The sequence below is a fragment of the Schistocerca cancellata genome, chromosome 8 (assembly GCF_023864275.1).
Source record: "Schistocerca cancellata isolate TAMUIC-IGC-003103 chromosome 8, iqSchCanc2.1, whole genome shotgun sequence".
NCBI lineage: Eukaryota > Metazoa > Arthropoda > Insecta > Orthoptera > Acrididae > Schistocerca > Schistocerca cancellata.
In genome coordinates, this window is record NC_064633.1 from 440,084,667 (window position 1) to 440,102,297 (window position 17,631).

General features: G+C 39.8%; 1 protein-coding gene across 7 annotated transcripts in view; it reads right to left on the bottom strand.

The window, feature by feature from the left end:
* LOC126095316 (transcription factor SPT20 homolog) overlaps positions 1-17,631 on the bottom strand; it is a 280,707-nt gene that overhangs the window by 65,778 nt on the left and 197,298 nt on the right. For 6 of the 7 annotated variants that reach the window (XR_007521955.1, XM_049910117.1, XM_049910116.1 and 3 more), the window contains one exon: positions 16,305-16,698. Coding sequence is in view for 6 of the 7 variants with exons in the window: in XM_049910117.1 (XP_049766074.1) it covers positions 16,305-16,698 (394 nt within the window). In the remaining variant the exon portion in view is untranslated. The remainder of the gene's footprint in view (positions 1-16,304; positions 16,699-17,631) is intronic. The other variant, XM_049910118.1, reaches the window with a different exon arrangement.

Sequence of the window (17,631 nt, forward strand, 5' to 3'; positions counted from 1 at the left end):
TACTGGTTAGCCTCTTATCTCTGTATTATTATCTATGATTAACTTGCTTGTGTCAAGGAACTTTTAGAATATAATTGGACTTGCTAAACTGATGGTAATTAAATCCGAGTGAAGAACATATTACGTGTGCCCCTAATTATTTTGCTCTGTCTCAGCCCTCACCTATTCCTTGGCATTCATCTCTGGACTGAGCCAATAACTGGCGACAAGAATGTTCCCTCGAGTGTTCCAAACAACCACCTGGTGCCACTAACACCTGTGTATCTATTTTTGCTGAATAGTGATTTTTTACCATGCTTGCCTTACTCTGCTTTTGTATTTCAGAAAGTGGCCTGGAACTGACTGTGTTTGTTTGTGCTTATTGAAGCTAACATTCGTGCTTTTTGGTTGTGCATAGTATTTCTCATTTTGCAATTTTTCATATGTGTACTGATCATGGCTAGCCCTCCACAAGAACTGTCAACGATAGGGATCGTTCAGTTTCAAGTGCAGCAGATGCTGCACCACTGCCACCCCACCTCCAAGAGCACAGCCACAGCCAGCAGTGCCTGTTTTCATCTCACCATTCCACATATCTGATTCCACTCATGAGGAATGGTTTGACTACCAAGCACAGCTCAATGCAAACTTCATGGCACATCATATAGAAGGTAGCGACAGGCAACCATATTTCCTTGCAACTATTGGTATGTCAGGGTACTCGTGAAGGCTCACCTGCAAACTTTTCCCCTTCACCCATCCTGTGTTCCTTATGAAGAGTTATTTATTGTGCTAGATAAGTAGTTTGACGAACAGATTAATGTGGCAGCTGCGTGTTACAAATTCTTTTGTTTGTATACGCAGACTCATAAGCAGTAGGCAGCAGACTTACAAGGACTTGCATGCCATTGCAGTTTTAAGTGTGAGTGATGCCATGATCAGGGACTCCACTGTCCAAATGTGTCAGATGCTCACATATGTGAACAGATTCTTAGTATCCTAATCCTAGCTCGCGAAGATTTGGAAATAGTGGAGCGTCAGGATTCATATGAAAATGCAACAGTGGATTTTGATTCTGCTCCTGTTTGTGCCATACAGAGTAGTGGTAAGCAGATTGTGTCTGTAATTCGTGCACTGCGGCACACGAGGTCTCAGCCAGGGCAGAACATGAACAGAACCAGTATGCTAGGCCTCAGATTAGCGTTGTTAAATTCGCCCCAGTGTTTCTCAGCGCACAAATGGCAGGCAGGTCACATTCAAACTGTTTGTTTGCAGAATGCAAGTCCAACACACAATGTGCACATTCTCATGAACGTTAGTACAATTTTTCCAAGCCCAGTAGTGTTTTTGTGTTACACTGTGCAAGTCCATTGCAACAGTGAAGGAGCTTCACACTTCTTCCATTGAGCATCAGGCCAGTAAGTTGTCAGTCACTCCACTGTTTGCCAATACCAAAATACACATGCAGTTCAAGACACTGGTGTGTCAGTGAGTTCTTTAAACAGAAGCACTTATGAACTGTTAGTCAAACTTAAGCTACATAAGCCAAAGGCAACTCTTTCTGTTTATGGTGGACCTAAGATTCCTATACGAGGTGTTTGCAGCCTACCTGCCTCAGTTTGTAACATTACAAAGACAGTTTCATTAACTGTTTTGTGCTCGTGTGGAAGTCAATATATTTTTGGCATTGACTTGTCTTATCCGTTTGGTTTGTACATTCAAGACAATGTTCTCTCTATGTACAATTTTGTGTACACGGATGAATTTAGTGACATTTTGCAAGGTGGCCAAGACAAAGCTACTGATTTTGAGGCTCACATTACCATGAAAGACAATGCACAACCAGTTTTGCTGATTACAGCCGACGCCTTGTGCTAACAGAGACCAGGGGGCACAAGGGCTCTTACCTTGGCAGGACAATGGTGTGACTTCACCTGTAGCAGCCAGTCAGTGGGCAGTACTGTTTGCGATAAAGAAACCTTCAGGCAGATTATGTTTATATGCAAATTTCAAGGTAACAGTAAATCCACAACTATGATTGACTCTTTTCCTTTGCCACGTCCTGAAGAACTTATGGACACACTAGGTGTAGGTTCTTCTTCTCAAAGACTGATTTTCGCGATGCTTATTTGCAGCTCACCTTTGAGACATACTGACAACAAGTTTTTATGATCAACACCCACATGTGGTTATTTAAGTTTCTGAGTTTACTGTTCAGCTGTGTGTCTGCACCTGAAATTTTTCAGCATAATTGCCTCAGTCCACAGTAACAGTTCCTTCTTGTCCAAACTATTTGGATGACAGTTGGTTCAGATTGTATTCCTAAAAAAATCTTTCCAATCTCATGACATTGTTTTGAGTACTCTCTGATGCTGGGTTAAAGTATAGTAAAGACAAGTGCTCCTTCTTCCACACAGATTGACTATTTAGGGCATGTGATCAACAATCAGATTATCCACTCTTTGCAGTCAGCACTCAGCAGCCATAAAGCACTTTCCAATTCCTAGGAATGTCAGTGAACTGCAAGCTGTGTTAGATAAAATGAGTTATTACTTGCAACTACTCACCAGATTGAGAAGGAAGGTCTTGCTATCATATATGACATGACCAAATTTCACCGATATTTATATAGAAGAAAATTCTACTTGGTGACTGGTCACCAGCTTCTCATCTCGTTGTTCAGCCCTTCAAACCCAGTCCTCCACGCACAGTGCAAAAGTTGGACCGCTGGTCTCTGTTCCTTTCAAATTACATGAGTCGAATTTGTGTACAGACCAATGGCTAAGCATTCGAATGCAGACTCACTCTCTCTCACATACACATTAGCACTCCTTCAGCCTTCGACACCTCAGAGGATTCTTGTTTCCACATTGATGTTCAGGGCAATGAAACAGTTGATGGTTTTCCAAGTGATCACTGACAAATTGCTCAGGTGTCAGCTGAGGCCCCCAATCTCAAGATTCTAGTACCTCCACACCAGTTGGCCACATTCAATTAAACAGACACAACACTGGTGAGGAGTTTTTAAAGATGGGGGTTTTCTTACCCTATTGACACCACACCAGGTAGTCAACATCAAGAGGGTGGTAGTAACCCACATGACTGCCCTGCCAATCTGCTGCCAGTTCAAAGTCACACCCTGTGCTGCACATGCAAGTAGTGTCATCACTGAGCCAGCTTAAGGGACACCGCACTGATGCCAGCCTACTCAGAGAGCGGAGTTTACTTGGAACATCAGAAGAATACTGGTTAGCCTCATCTCGCTGTATCATTATCTGCAAAGGACTTGCTGAACTGAAAATGATTAAGCCAGAGTTGAGAACATGCTTCTTATTATTTTTTTCTCCTGTCTCAGCACCCACTTATTAATTGGCATCCACCCCTGGACTGATCTAATAATAGTGAGAGTGGTAAATATACAAATGGTTCGGGAAATGTCAGATGTCATTACAATAGCTTCCAAATGCTTCAATAAAACTTTCAATATAGCAACTGGAAGAAGAGAGCAGTGGAAGGATGTACCAGGACACCGTTCAGGAGACAGTCTGGTTACTGACAGGCCAAAAACAGATGAAGGTGCTGGGACCAGAATATAAGGGGTACAGTTTAGACTAAAGAGAGCAGTCTCTTTATGGAAGCTGGCCACTGTATTCTAGATGGAGATACCCACTAACAGAGTCTGCGTGAAGGAGGATTTGCGTAGACGCTACAAGGACTGCAGCACCTACATTCATCAGACAGCCGAGCAGCTCTGAAATATCTATCGGCCACTGCAACAAGATCAAAGATAACTGCACAATGCCATGATCCCTTTGGAGATTAGGGGAAAGCAAAAGGATAAACCTGCCATAGGTTCCTAATCACTAAGGAATTAGTGACAATGAACAAGCTGATAAACTGGCCACCAAGAAAGGCACGATGACTCCATTTACTGGACCAGAACCTGACTTAACCAATACTAATTCAACAGTAAAATCGAAACTACATTGCTGGATCAGGTGGCAGCTTGTATGAGCGTTAGTAAAAAGTAATGCCTCCTATTTCTTCTTCTTCTTTTTGCCAGCAATTTCAATTGAACTATGTAGATTGAGAACTATGACACTGGTGATTAATTTATGAATTTTAAATATAATCTGTATCAATGGTATGGGGATGAGGCAAGACCTGCCATCCAATTTTCCCAATCCCTTCAGTGGTGTGACAACTGGTGTGTGGTCTTGCATTGTCATGTAAAAGATGAACATCCAACATAGCTTCTGTTGGGCAAACTTTCTGAAGATGTGCTTTAGGCTATTTGGGAGTTCTGACGTATTGGTCAGAATTTATTACGCATTCTTGCTCTTCTTTATATATTTAAAAAACACCATAATCTCATCATCTGCATCCCAGAATACTGTAGCCATAACTTTCCCTGCTGATCACACAGTTTTGAACTTTTCCTTCATTGGTGAGTTTCTGTGATGCCATTTAACTAACTACCTCTTTGATTTTGGTTAAAAAAAAATACAAAATAAACCCACATTTCATCTCCAGTCACAACTTTTTCTCGATACTCCTCTCCCTCCAAACAGAAGTGCTGCAAGAGTGGGGAAGCAATTTTTTTCCTTCTCTCTTTATTCTGATTGGTTAACATTCTAAGTACTCAAGTTGCACACTCCTTTGAGTATCCCTGTTGCTGAATAATCATTGTCACACTGCCTTTACTGAGGTAAGTAATGTAACACAAATCATCTGCAGTCACCTGGTGGTCACTACAAATGTCATCAACTCGCTGACTGTGGCATGGGGTCATGATTCACCAACCAACAGTGTTTTCCTTCAGCTTCATTACAGCAATGAACTCATCATCTTACAGCGCTGATTTCTACTGCTGTATCACCGAACACATTTTTCAGTCTTTCATGAATGTGAATGGGTGTTTCACCTTCTGCATTCAAGAATTCTATCACAGAAAGCTGTCTAATATGAACATCAATGTCACAAGCTACTGCAGTATTTGTATCTGCTGAAGCAGAAAGTAGCTGCTGACATGAACTGGAGAAGCAGCTTTGTGGAATAGCAAGAACTTCAAATTTTTCACTTAACGAACTTTGTTTATGGGAAACCATGTTTCAAGAGAGTTTAGTAATCCTGAACTTGAACAGGAAACAGTTTAAACTCACGGCAGGACTCGCGACTGGTAAGACAACTTTAAGAAATACCTCACATGATGAGTATAGAGGAAGAAATAGACTATATGGTGAGGAGGATGGAACTGCAGCACATCTAATCTTCCAGTGCAAAGTTCTGGAGAGTGGAAGACACGGAAGATTCGGCTCAGTAGAGCCTGAAGAAACTGGTATCTATAAAGGACTAGTAAAGGGTCTCCTCCAACTTCTTAAGAGTATCAGCTGACTTCAGCAGAATCACAGAGAGCGAAAACACACAATAAACTCAGTTCCCACAAGGGCAATAGTGGGCTAAGACCACTGTTGTTTTTGTCTCCCTACATTAATCAAATCAAATCAATACTTAAAAACTTTCAAGCGATTTCTGTGTATGAGATTAATGAATATTTTAACTGAATTGTGTGGTAATTAAAAAGATGTGTGATGTCATTGTCACTGGAGTGAGATATTGTTGGACATGGTGATTCTCATTATGGACTGACTTAACTAAACTACAACAGTGTATTTTTCTCTGACAAGTTACTACAGAATAGAGCTAAATGTGAATTGTGACTTGTTTGTGGAAATGTGAACTGTAGCCTAAAATAAAATAATTAACTTTGCCTCTGAACTGTTGACAGGTAAATGTTGGTGCCAATCTGGTTCTATCCACCGATAGTTTTTCATCGTAGATTATCCGGTCATTGTCTCTAATAACTGAACTTTGCAATGAATAAATTTGTTAATGCAGTTAAATTATGGTGTCATGTACTTGCTCTATAATTTTTAGCCCTCCATTACCAAATTCACTATTCTTTTAAGTTTTGGATGCGTTCAACAAACTTAGCCCTTCTTTTTCCAAAAAGCCTCTATTCTGTTTTGATTTGTACTCTTTAACGTCCACGTTTCAGCTTCTTGCAAGGCTACAATCCATATAAATATTTTCATAAAAGATTTCCTAACACTTCAATTTATATTGGTATTCATATTATGCAATGGGAAGTGCAAGAAAAGCAAAAAAATTATGAAAAGGGTAGATTGCTTTTCATCATATAGCGGAGACATTAAGTTGCAGACAGGCACTATAAAACCTGCTGTGCATTTAAGATTTTGGCCAAAAGGCCTTCGTCTGAAGTAGAAGACACACACGCACGCACGCACGCACGCACACACACACACACACACACACACACACACACACACACACACACACACACACAAAAGCACAATGCACATACATACAACTACTGCCCCTAGCCACTTTGGCTAAACTGCGGACTACAACTGTGCCTAATGAGAGCATCAATCTGGTGTGGATGGTGTGGTAAGGAGGAAGCATGGGGCAGGGAGGTTGAGGGATACACGGTAGGGTGAGTGAAGGTGTAGTGTTGCTTGTGGGAACGTGGAGGAACATAGTGAGGTCAGAGTAGGGCTACAAGGTGCAGCTGGGAGGTTTTGAGGGGGGGGGGGGGGGGACTAGCGGGTGTGTTGGTGGAATAGAATGCTGTATAGTACTGGAGTGGAAGAAGGAAAGGGGATAGGTATGTGGAGGACAGGGATTGATGAAGGCTGAGGCCAAGAGGGGATTACAGGAATGTAAAATGTACTGTAGGCAGAGTTTCCATCTGTGCAATTCAGAAGTTGGTGTTGGTAGGAAGGATCCAGATCACACAGGCTGTGGAGCCATTGCTGAAGTGGAGCACATTGTGTTGGGTAGCATATTCAACAACTGGATGGTCTCCAGCTCTCTCAGGGCTACATATTGTTGGTGTCCATTCATGGGGACAGACAGCCTGTTAGTTGTCATGCTCACATAGAAAGCATGACAGTGGTAGCAGCTTAGTCGGTACATCACATAGCTGTTTTCACAGGTAGCCTTGCCTTGGACAGGATAGGCGATGCCTGTGCAGTGCTGGAGTAGGTGATGGTGGGAGGATGTATGTGACAGGTCTTGCACATAGATATCTTTCAGGGATATGAGCCATGAGGCAAGGGGTTGGGAGCAGGGTTGTGAGAGGGATGGAAAGGATATTGTGTAGTTTCAGTAGACAATGGAAACCACCGTGGAAAGGGTGCAAAGAATAATGAGTAGGATATTATTCATTTCAGGGCAGGAAGTCAAAAGCCTGGTGGAAAAGGTGGTTCAGTTGCTCCAGTCTTAGTCTTGGGTGGTAGTGAGTCACAAGAGGAGTACAGTTGCAGTCTGCAGTCCGGCCACGGCGGCAGGAGACAGTGATAGGTGTGAGAGTTGTGTGAGCTGTGTTTGTTGTCTACTTCAGAAGAAGGTCTTGTGGCTGAAAGCTTAAATGTATAGCAGTCATCTCATTGTGTCTGCCTGTGATTCAATGTTTCCTGTATACGGTGAGTAGAAAGTTATGAACTGCCATAATATGATACTATGCTCTTGCATTTCAATAAAATGTATATCTTTCATTTCTTTCCACATCACAGAGCCACCATAAGGCATCTATCAATATGACTCATTGTCTAATGCAATGTTATTGTGTCAGTTACCAAAGAAGCAAGTCTTTTTTCTTTCCTCCACAATATCAATATTATTTCCCAAATGAATGCCACCCCAACTCACTTATATGTGTATGACACAGTCTCCCTTATTTTGCAATAACATAAAATGAGCTGCCTTCCTTTGAATTTTTTCTGTGCCGTCCATTGCTCCTACCTGCTAATAATTCCATACTGTATGGCAATATTCCAGTAGAGGACCAACAAAGTTTAGTGTAGGCAGCCTTTTAGTAGATTTTTTGCATTATCCAAGTGTTCTGCCAATAAAGCACGGTCACTGCTTTCCTCCCTCCACAACATTTTCTACGGGATGGTTCCAATTTATGCTGTTCACAACTGTAATCCCTCAGTACTTAAATGAACCTGCAACCTTTAAATTTGCACGATTTATCATGTAACCTAAATTTAACAGAACTTTTTTTTTGTACTCATGTGGAGGATTTCACACTTTTTTTGTTTAGAGTCCACTGCCACATTTTTCACCGTACAGATATCTTATCCATTCTGACCTTCTGATTACCTTACAAGACATAAACAAAAGCATAAACAGTAAACAATTCAAGAGAGCTGCTCAGATTGTCTCCTAAGTAATTTAAATAGACTAAGAACAGCTGCACACCTATAACACTTCTTTCGAGAACCCTAAATATCACTTTGGTTCCAGTCATACGACTGAAATGACATTCCATAGGAATGAAATTTGATCAGAGGCTGCTTTTGAAGAACAGTGTAAAATGCCTTCTAGAAATCTAGAAACATGGAATCAACTTGAGCTCCATCTTCTTTGGTGGAGGAGATTAGAGAACCATATTTAGTACTCGGCATCAATGGCACTGTCATCAGTAACATTAACACTGCTCACATGTAGTGAAGATACTATTGCTCCTTGCCACTGGTGTAGTATACGTATGATCAGAATCTCTCTGGATTTACTGCTCAATTTCAAGACATAGTTTCAATATGAAAATTACAAAAGCATCTTACACTGAAGTCTGCACTAAGTTCTGAGCCATTGCCAATCTTGAACATCCAATAAATCAATGCCCAAAGATAAGAGTGAAAGGTAGGAATGGGAATAAGGAATAGGACTGAAAAGTTTCCCAAAATGAACTGTTTTGATTGTCCTTTTTTTACCAACTCTGTGACATTTACACTTAACCCTTTGCACTCCATAAGGTGGACACAAGGCGGCTACGCACACTCTTATTTAAATCAATTCCACCTGGGAGCAAGCTGGCCACAGATAATTGTGCGGTCTCTTTGTGGAAACAATAACACCACGGACCAACAAGTACGGTATACATTAAAACAAAAAATGTGCTTTCATTCAAATATATTTCTAAAACATTACAGTACAAAAATTTTTAACGTATGATATTTTTTAAAACACTCGTCAGGGTGGAATGCTGGGTTTCGTGTGCACGTTTTGCGGTAATACACAGTTTTACACCCGTCACCTTTCCTTTTTTTTGTCTGAACACACTACACAATCCTTATGCTTGTTACCAGGAAGTTTGTTGATACTGTGCAACAGTCCATTCAAGTGTTTCTCATCATGGGAAGTTAAATGACGACCCGTTTCTGCCCTGGATTTCTTTCTTCACCAACCAAGTCTCTTATAACACTTTTACAGAATACTTTGTGAGATAATTTTTTTACAAGTTGTTTTTCTCGCTGTGATTCTTGTATAGCAAACAGCTGTTTACAAGTCCTACTCCACCCACCAGAAATGCAGTTTTCACCATCACTTAGACTTTTCATTAGAAAATATAAATGGAAATAAAATGATCATCATATCGATCAGTTCTGTCCATCTTCGAAGTATAATCAATAATCACATTTGATTTCATTATTTCTTCCCTCCCCTTTCTGTTTCTCTTTTCTATAAGTGACACAAAGTTATTTGCTTTTGTAGAAAGTGTGATAACAGTTTGTTCATCTTGCCATGCCAGAACCAGCATTTTGTCATTGCAGAGGCATTTTACTTTATGCTTCTTCATCTCCTTTCTTATTTGCAGCTGAAAGGTTTTTGCAATTGGCCTGGATCGTTTCTGTGAGATGCACATTCTGTTTCAACAGTTCATCAGTTAACGCAACACTTGTATAAAAATGGTCAGTGTACAAATGATACCCTGATTGACCTGTAGCATTTCTGATATTAGCCCGCAACTGAAGAATTATTCTTTCGGAAAAATTCAAGTCTATATGAATCAATGACTCTGTTGTTGTACTACTCTGAGCTCCCATTTTGTTGGGTTTAGGGGATTGTACATTTTGAATAAAATACGATTCTTGAGTGATACTGTAGATTCATCAGCAGCTAAATACCTATGTGGATGACAAATTTCAAGAAACTTGCAAGACAAGAAATCCAATACATTTCCCACTTTACTTAAGACTTGACTGAACCTGAGTGTTGACAAGTGTAGCACTCTTTGGATTAGAAACATGAAGTACCCAGAAAATTTCCATAAATTGTCTGTTAGCAAAACAGTCTGAAAAGAAGTCGGATGATTTTAACCATTCTCTTTTAAAAGTGCTGCAAGTTCTTACACTTCTGTAATGACATATTCAGCAGCACACCATGGAAGCATTTCATTTCTTCCTTGGTAACATTTCTCCAGTCCCACCACACACAATGTTGTGGAAATGGTGTCACTTCACATATTCTTGCTGTAGCATACCTGCTCATTTGGTCTGCTACCAGTTGAAATAGGTTGCCTATAAAAATTAACTGAAAGAAACCAACTGGCAATGATGGAAAATTTCCAGTTTCAGTGATAAAACCATACTCTGAATCGTCAAAAGAAAAATCTGTAAAGTCAGTCATTTTCGCTCCACATTTGCCACAAATCTCCTGCTGAATTACTTGAAAAATGCACATTTTCACTGTTTTTATCGTCATCTTCACTAGGATTGTTTTGAAATGAACCATATTCATCATCAAAATCACTCATAGTATCATTGTCAGGGATTCCTCTAAAAGCTGTAAAATCTCTTCCTCAAAAAGAATTGAAAATGAGTAATCAAGACAATGCACAAGTATGAACTTGAACATAATACTTATAAGATTCCTTTCAACACAACTGCAACAGTTTGACAACGAGTTAACACAGGTTCCCCTACATGGCAGCACTAAGCACCACTGATGCCCAGAAGTGTCAGAATCGAGAATTAAGCATGTCAGAACTGCGAAAAATGTGTCGAATGAGGCTCAACATTGGAGCGGAGAACAAAATTCACATTGTCGAAAGCCACTCGAAATTGGAGTGGAAAGGGTTAATTATGCTTCAACCTACATGTAGTTTCTTGGTATATTGAAATAATTAAACTTCATTGCTAAACTCCATGATTACGTTTCCCTGTCAACCTGCCTTGTCATCTTTCTACCCATCAATTCGATACTGTTAAATCACCCGCAGACACAAAAATCAACATTATTTTCATCTGACTATATTTTCAGGTGATGGGAGCACATTTCATCAGGAGTTGTGGTCAACTCTGGCTAGAACCTAAGATAAAAACCTGCGACTATTGCTACGAGCCACTCATAGAGCAGCTAATACAGTCACTGAAAGACTACATTTAAGAGTAGAAATGGAAACTCAGTCAGACACAACAAAAAACTGTTGCTCAATTAGAAAAATTAAAAAAATAAAAATAAAAATAAAAAAACACCTTAGAATTCATACCTCCTTCAGTTTCAGTATCATCCCTAACAACCCCAATCATAGCAAATTATTCTTTCATGACAGATTATAGAAATCCAGAGTGTAATGAGGTGGTTACTCCTGAACGCATGTGTCTTTCCACTTATTTTAGTTGCCCTTTGTATTTTGGTAATCACTGTTGACACACCGTGTCATGGTCACTGATAGCAGTTTTGATGTGGACATACTCAAAGAGGTCAGTCTATTTGTTGCCATTACATCCAATATACACTGAAGAGCCGAAGAAACTGGTACACCTGCCTAATATCATGTAGGGCTCCCGCGAGCACGCCGAAGTGCCGCAAGACGACGTGGAAAGGACTTGACTAATATCTGAAGTAGTGCTGGAGGGAACTGACACCATGAATCCAGCAGGGCTGTCCATAAATCCATAAGAGTACAAAGGGTGGAAGATCTCTTCTGAACAGTGTATTGCAACGCATCTCAGATATGCTCAATAATGTTCATGTCTGGGAAGTTTGGTAGCCAGTGGAAATGTTTAAACTCAGACATGTGTTCCTGGAGCCACTCTGTAGCAATTCTGGACATGTGGGGTGTCGCATTGTCCTGTTGGAATTGCCAAAGTCTTTGGAGTCGTACCTACACGTATCACGGGTCCCATATCACTCAAACTGCACACGTTCCACACCATTACAGAGCCTCCACCAGCTTGAACACTCCTGTTTACATTTAAGGTCCATGGATTCATGAGGTTGTCTCCTTACCCATCTCCTTAACCATACATGTCCATCCACTCGATACAATTTGAAACAAGACTCGTACGACGAGGCAACATGTTTTCAGTCATGAACAGTCCAATGTCGTCATTGACAGGCCCTGGCATGGCGTAAAGCTTCATGTTGTGCAGTACACAAGTACATGTTAGGCTCCAAAAGCCCATATCAACGATGTTTCATTGAATGGTTTGCATGCTGACACTTACTGATGGCACAGCTGTCTTCAGTTGTCGTTGATCCCGTTCTTGCAGGATCTTTTTCCGTTCGCAGCCATGTCAGAGATTTGATGTTTTACCGCATTTCTGGCATTCACGGTACACTTGTGAAATGGTCATATGAGAAAATCTTCACTTCATCACTACCTCAGAGATGTGTGCTATCGCTCATGTGCCGGCTATACCACCACATTCAGACTCACTTAAATCTTGATAATCTGCCATTGTAGCAGCATGAACCAATCTAACAACTGCACCAGACACTTGTCTTATATAAGTGTTGTCGACTGCAATACGTATTCTGCCTGTTTACATGTCTCTGTATTTGAATATGCATGCCTATACTAGTTTCTTTGGTCCTTCAGTATATTTCCACCATGAGTGGGGTTCAAAACTACATGTTCTAAGTGGTTTTCCGAGAAGACATTTAGTAATGTTTCAGAGGATGTCTTGTCACGCACACAAATAACAAAACTGTAATTTTCCTAATTGATTGTTGGATGATTAAAATCTCCACTTATGATTATAGTATGGCTGGGCAACTCAAGTAAAAGTGAACCGAGATGTTCTCTACGGTTTTTGGTTACACAAGTGAACTGCGGTTTTCTCTAATGTTGTCACTTACATCAGGAGATGAGTCTGGTGGGCGACAGAAGGATCCACTTACCATTTTATGACCACCCCTACACTAAGTCTCACCCCAACAGTGTCACACACAGCTTAATTTACAGAAGAATGGAAAAGCATTGTTGTACTCTAATAAATTCATGTGCTTTATGTATATCTTTTGCTGTGTCTTTGCCAGCGGCACCAGGCAAAACTACGGAGTGACACAAATAGTATGGTCAGTTGCCTTCTAGATGGCACTCATACCAGGAACTGTTTTGTGCTTCTGCACAAGACAATCAAATAGGTCATTAATCCCCCAATAGTTATGTCTGTCACCACAAAGAGCACTGTAAACCAGAACTATCTGATGCATCCACAAAATAGTTCAAAGGATGACATTCATATGCTGAGCACATGATTTAATCAACTGCACGCAGACATTTGGCCAATTATCACCAGTTTCTGGAAGTATCACTCAGCAGTTCTTCAGTTCTACAATTGCCAACAAGTTACCTACTGTGACAACTACTTCTAGTTGTTCGACAGTTTCTGCCGAGAGATGATCATTTGTCAAAGTGATAGTCAAAATGTTTACCTATTCAGAGGCTCAGTTTCAATTCTCTGAACTGTAGTCCGTACCAAACTTCAATTATATTAGTTAGAAATCATCTACCGTGTTAGGTTAGCTTCGTGAAGAACTTTACATCAGTCCCACGTCTTCTCTGAAAGCCAAATCTGAGTAGATGTTGATGCATCTTATTACAATAAATGATTACTAACTGTTTCTTGTGTATTGTCTTGTGATTTTGATTTAGAAATATTGCCTTGTGGAGAGTCTGTAGCTAGCATACAAGCTGGCCACTTCCATATAGCTACAGATATACGCAACAGTTACAAATGACAACAATGTACATAGGATCAGTGAAAGATAATCGCATCACAATATTCTTGAGATATGTGTATAAACTAGATTAGATTAGATTAGATTTACTTTCATTCCAATTGATCCGTAGTGAGGAGGTCCTCCAGGATGTGGAACATGTCAGAAAAACAACAATACATGACAAATATTTACAACTAAAACAAATAAGCTAATGTACCATTCCACAGGTCCGAAGTGGAATGATCGTCATTTTTTAATGAACACTAAGAGTCATTTTACAAATACTAATGCACTGAATTTAAAATAAAAAAAGTCTTTTATTTATTTATAAGGCAATAAACATGTAACTACTGTAATACTTATTTACAATGAACACATTACTGCACTGAAATGGTGCAGAAGTTAGATTATACTTACACACACACACACACACACACACACACACACACACACACACACAAATTTTCAGTGAACACATTACTGCACTGAAATTGTGCAGAAGTTATGTTGTACTTATATACAAATCAGTTGGTTTTACTAAGAAATTCATCAATGGAGTAGAAGGAGTTGGCCACCAATAAATCCTTTAGGCTTCTCTTAAACTGAATTTCATTGGTTGTTAAGCTTTTTATGGCTGCTGGCAAGTTATTGAAAATGTGTGTTCCTGAATAATGCACACCTTTTTGTACAAGACTAAGTGACTTTAAATCCTTGTGAAGATTATTCTTATTTCTAGTATTGATTCCATGAATTGAGCTGTTGGTTTGAAAAAGTGATATATTTTTAATGACAAATTTCATTAAGGAATAAATATATTGGGAAGCAGTAGTTAGTATCCCTAGTTCCCTAAACAGGCTTCTGCAGGATGTTCTTGAGTTCACATCACATATAATTCTTACTGCACGTTTTTGTGCCCGGAAAACTTTAGCTTGGCTTGATGAATTACCCCAAAAAATAATTCCATATGACATTATGGAATGAAAGTAAGCATAGTATGCCAGCTTTTTCATTTTTATATCCCCTATGTCTGACAAAATTCGCATTGCAAACAGAGATTTGTTAAGACGCTTCAGCAGTTCTGTGGTGTGCTCCTCCCAGTTGAATTTATTATCAAGCTGTAATCCCAAGAATTTAACACTGTCCACTTCTTCTATCTTCTTGTCATCGTATGTTAGACATATACTCTTGGGACACCCCTTACAAGCAAATCAAATGATACAATTAAGCACAATGTGCATTTCAGCACTTCGTTGTAGATCCCCACAATGTCAAACGGTTTTTGTATTCAAAATGTCCACAAGTTCTTGAAAACCAGTCTCCAGAAAATATTCTAAAAAATGATCTGCTTCTTCCCATGTACAACAACAACTACCATCAAAGTGAAGGGGTGTCCATGTAGGTTGAGGGTGATTTTTTTGAGTCTCTATGTTCAGTACATAATATATTATAAAACTGAATGGCAGTAAGAAAATTAAAAATAAGGAAAACTATCTCAGAGACAAGATGTGACAGCAATCAAAAAAGTGAGTCACTAGGATCTTTTAAGGGCAGTTCTGGAGATATCACTGTTTGAGGGGTGTTGTGATACGAAATGGTGCCACTGACAAAGCTGCTGTCATCTAACACCACTGTCAGGTTCATAAACCTACTGCAAAATTATGCACATCCATTTGTTAATCTGCAACAACCCACAGGCTTTGTGTATCTTCAGGAAAGATATTCACTGCCTCATCATTGCCAAGTTGTGTCAAAACTGTCTGAGAACCACACTATACAAACGCATGTTTATATGTCACATCCGCACAAGAAAACCTAGTGTAAATAATATTTGGTGTATACTGGATGCCACTAAGCAAAATGTGTGTGCCTTGGACTTGTCTCCAATCAGTCTTTGCAAGTAGTGTATGTTAGATGAGCAGTCATGGTTCAGGGAGACTTCTCAAAGCTTTCAGCGCCTCATGAAGTCCACACCATGTTGTAATGCCCTGATCATTAAAGAGAGAGTGGTTCTTCACTAACGCACTAGTCTAGGTAATAGTAAAGCTGTCTTCAGCTCAAAGAGAGGTTTGAATACCCCAGTGTGTTATCGGCCAGAGTCTTACAGATAGTGTTCTGTCCTTTCTTCCTCTGACATTTGAACAAACTTACCTAGCTAATAAGTGGGGGACCTATTGTTTTAACGTAAACTCTGTACCATAGCGCCGTTTGGCATTTTTCACATGTACAAATCACCTACAGAGGTCAAATGATTGAAAAAATTATTAAGAGCAACTACATGTTCTTGGGTCTTTGGGTTTGTGGTTTCATGGAGGATGGATGGGGTTTAGAATTTAAGAGTTTTTAGCTGTGAACAGTGAAAGAGTCTGTAAGTTAAGTAACAACATAACAAAAGCATAACTTCAAATAATTTGAAAAAAAAAAAAAAGTATAAAGCAAAACTTAAAGATATTGATTAATACAAACTTCAACATCAAATTACTACAGAGGCACTTTTTTCTGACCTTGCAGATGTTGCTGTTGGGGCAGCATCAGAACTTGTCCATTCTGTGCCACAAGCCCTTGGGGTTGGCCCGGTGGAGGCTGAAGCAGAACCTGCGGGGGCTGCTGCAACAACTGATGCTGCTGTGATGGTTGTTGCTGCTGCTGCTGTTGCTGCTGTTGTTGGTGTTGTTGCTGTTGCTGCTGCTGCTGCTGTTGATGATGGAGCTGCTGTTGCAGCACGGCCTGCATAACAGGTTGAAGAGAGTTACAAACCGGCTGCTGCAGATGAATGGACATCTGCTGAGGTGGCACATGCTGGAGTGCTGCTTCCTGCTGGTCCTGGAGAGGTGGCTGCTGGAGCTGCTGATGATGCTGCTGCTGCTGCTGCATCTGATGATGCTGTTGAAGAATGGCCTGTGCAAGAAACAAAAGAAATGAGAGCACACATGGTTAGATGTGCAGGACATAACAGGGTCTGAATTTATCAAAGAAAATATATTTTTTCAAGCTGTAAATTGAAGACATAAAACAGGAATGTGTCCCCTTCACTGAGTACTAATGAAGGCACACGTATGATATCTAACTAAAAAATTAATGCTGCTGCTGTTGTTGTTGTTCATTGTTGTTGTTGATGATGATTATGATTATTGTGGGTTTAGAGTACCTAACATTATAGTAATTTGTGCACTTATTAAAATGTTCACAAGAAATATGATTAAAATATTTCAAAACTTGAATAATTGTACCATAAAATCTCCATTTAAGCACTCATCCTACCCACCCTCATTTATACGCATATATTCACTCCATTACACATGCAAAAACTGCTAATATGCCCATTTATTAAAATATTTTTCTCTGTGGACATGCCACGACTGCTGCTCTCAGATTTGGGTGCTTAACAACAACAACAACTGAGCTGTATGCATTCTGTGCAACTGCGCCCCATTTTCCATAATGAAAAACTGGGTATTGAGCTTATACCTGGTTCTGTTTTCATCCTAGCACTGAATAGCTGCTTCCTTTTTCCTGCTGATTGTGCTACACAGCTTTCATAAATTAAAAGAATGTAATCTTGCAAAGGCCAGCATTAGCTGCTGCTAAAGTAATACTTATTTATTGACCATTTTCAGTCTACAGACTATTTGCTGCAACTGCTGTACTAGTGTCATTAGATACAAAAGCAAAGTTAAAACCTCATACAAGTTGGAGGGCAGAATGAAACCAACAATCTCCAGATACATAAACTGAATTTCAATGCTTGCTTCTGTCTATACATGCGGCTAATTTCAGGAAATGTTTTAGAGATTCGGATCCAGATATCAATAATAGATACACTGTTCACGA